The sequence below is a fragment of the Saprolegnia diclina genome (genome assembly GCF_000281045.1).
Source record: "Saprolegnia diclina VS20 unplaced genomic scaffold supercont1.70, whole genome shotgun sequence".
NCBI classification, from domain to species: domain Eukaryota; phylum Oomycota; class Saprolegniomycetes; order Saprolegniales; family Saprolegniaceae; genus Saprolegnia; species Saprolegnia diclina.
Window position 1 is genome coordinate 190,971 of NW_008246137.1, and position 2,589 is coordinate 193,559.

The 2,589-nt window shown below is 53.5% G+C and overlaps 1 protein-coding gene across 1 annotated transcript; it reads right to left on the reverse strand.

Annotated features, from left to right (window-relative positions):
* Positions 1-2,207: 2,207 nt before the first annotated feature.
* On the reverse strand, positions 2,208-2,575 carry SDRG_14333 (hypothetical protein). Its single transcript, XM_008620455.1, has one exon. The coding sequence runs from the start codon at positions 2,405-2,407 to the stop codon at positions 2,225-2,227; it is 183 nt and encodes a 60-aa protein (XP_008618677.1). The 5' UTR covers positions 2,408-2,575; the 3' UTR covers positions 2,208-2,224.
* Between the last annotated feature and the right edge of the window lie 14 nt (positions 2,576-2,589).

Consider the following 2,589-nt stretch of genomic DNA (forward strand, 5'->3'; position numbering starts at 1 on the left):
TCTACTCCACATGGACACGTCCATATCAAAATGTGCGTGCTTAAATGTAGTGCTGGCGCAGCTTGCTTATTGACTCCTCCGACGCGAACCGGTGGGGCGGCTCGACTATGTAGCCGGTTTATCTAGCCGGTTAGTATAAACCGGTTATTCAGTCTCGCAGGTTCGTGCGGTTATCCCAATCATGCGTGATTGCCACGCAATGTGTCCTTTTCCACACATACTAGTAGTCGCACAGCGCCCATCCCTCCCGACAGCGGTCATTGCGGACCAACAAGCGCCGCACTCTGTCTGTTGTACTGAGTGATCCTTTATCGGTCTCCTCTGCAAGGTGTTCTGGTATACCCGAAATCGCTTGGTATTTAGGTACTAGATTTGCTTAGCATGTCTAGTGCTAGTACTACATTGTACTACATCTACTATATGGTATAAAATCCCATCAAACTCGTTCAAACTCGCGGCTACAAATGATGCACGCGTTTCATGGGGCCTTGAGCGTCATCAAGCATAGCGGCGTCCTTGGGAAACTCCGCGAGAGAGAGCCCGTCGTTCTCCATGTTGTCGAGGGCGTAGAGCGCTACCAAAGTCTACGCGGCTTCAACGACGTCGAGTTGCCGCCATCCTCTGGCGGGTTGATCGTTTTGGCGACGAGCTCCTTGTTGAACGCAAGCGTCGCTAGCACCTCAAACTTATCTTGGTCAAGGCGAAGAGACGTGTCGGCCACAGAGCGAGAAGACGCGCTTCTGGAAACGGCATTCAACGCATTCTGGATGTGCACAGCAGCCAGCGCATCGACGTTGCTGGCGCCCAGACTCGAGAGGCAGAGCACGCACACGTCATAGCACTTGACGCCCTTGCGGTTGAGCTACGGGCCTTCTTGTGGCGGCGCATAAGCTATCACATTCACAAAGGTCACCAATCCTCAACAAGCTCGACCTCGACCCCCATCGAACCGCGTAGGACGGTCATGCGGACCTCGACTTCGCACGCGTCGCTGCCTACGACGTCGTCAATGGCGACGTTCGGCCTTTACAAGATCTGATTGGATTGTTTTTAGTTATACGGATACGGATATAGGGAAAAACCAATTGTGTGAGAAAACAGTTGCCATAGTTAGTACCTTAGTATTTAGTTAGTTAGTTTGATACGAAAGAAAAGAGTCATCGTAGTATTTAGTATTTAGTTAGTTAGTATGCTACTAAGAAAACGGTCGCCTGAGTACTTTAGTATTTAGTTAGTTAGTATGGTAGACAACTGCGGCCTCGACGTACGCGGGTCGAGAGGTGCTTAACCGGGAAGACAATATAGCGGGACGTCGTCTGGCACGCCGCCAGCTCGACGCAGGTAGCGCTTTCAAGTCATGCTTCAGGTTTCACTGTCGCGGGACAGACGCAGCTACACGCCGGAAAGAACCAACGTCTTTGCGCTTGTTTGCGGCGGCATGGTCGCTCGAGAACGCCCTGCAGATAAGCAAGACACTCAAGCCCGTGAGGCCGTTGTTGGCACCAAAGGAAACCTGCCTTGCGTGGGCCAGCGCCCATCCGAGCGCCGGATCTTCGCAGTTGTGAGCATCGAGAAGTGCGCACAGAGTCATGGCAGCAGACGTACCGACGACAACGGCAAGTCTATCGTCGGGATGGTGGCCTCGGACTGACCCAACGAGAGCGACTTGTCTCGGGTCCATCTTGACTCAGGTCCATCTTCAGTTATATCTAGAGCAGCGCACTGCAGGCGGCGTCCGGATCGAGCAGTTGGCAGCAAGGCGCACACCGACCGCAGCATTTCGGCTATTCAAAGTGCCTGTTATCGCTGTACCGACGATGAACAATTCCATCTCCATCGTGATGCGTCGACCAAGCGGTGTCGTACGAGCGCCAACAAGATGGCACTACGATCTTATTTACGGCATATGCCTCCAATAGAGCTCTCGCCAGCATCCTATGCAGCCCAATCTCATTGCTTTCACTTTTAAACCCATTGTGCGACGCTATGGATGACATGGACCAAGCGAAAGACCCGAGCGGGAAGTGCTGGTAGGAAGTGACACCGTAATCAACTTCATCGTGGACAATTTTCGAGTGCTGTCGAAAATACAAGTTGCAGCTCCACCTACCTGGCACAAGCTCCACCTTGAAAAAGAAAAAAGAAACAAAAATTATGTACTGTAGCAAATCACGACACAACTCGTTAGTTAGAACGAAACACAATGGAGAGACTAGACACGACTCTACTTCTTGTAGAGCTTGTACAAGGTAGCGCACGCGACGATGGCACCCGGCACCAAGATGATGGCGATGTACGTCTGCGGCGCGTCTTCCGGGCACGGCTCGCGGCCACCGGCAATGCGGAAGCAGCTCGTGCTCTTGAACATGGACATCAAGCTGCCCGTGATGGACGTGAGGAGCACCATGAAGAGGCCAAAGAAGATGAGCGCGGCCACCTTGGGCTGGCTGCCGCCGTTCTTCTTGAGCTCGGCGACGGCCGCGCGCTGCGGCGGGAGGAGGAACACCCAGAGGCAGCCGATCACCGCGCACGAGTACGCAATGACATACGAGTAGGCGACGGCCGTCCGCGTCTCCGAAGCGTCTGCCT

Excerpts from the sequence above, each read along its gene's own strand:
- SDRG_14333 (XM_008620455.1), bottom strand. The coding sequence starts at position 2,407 with ATGGTGCTCCTCACGTCCATCACGGGCAGCTTGATGTCCATGTTCAAG.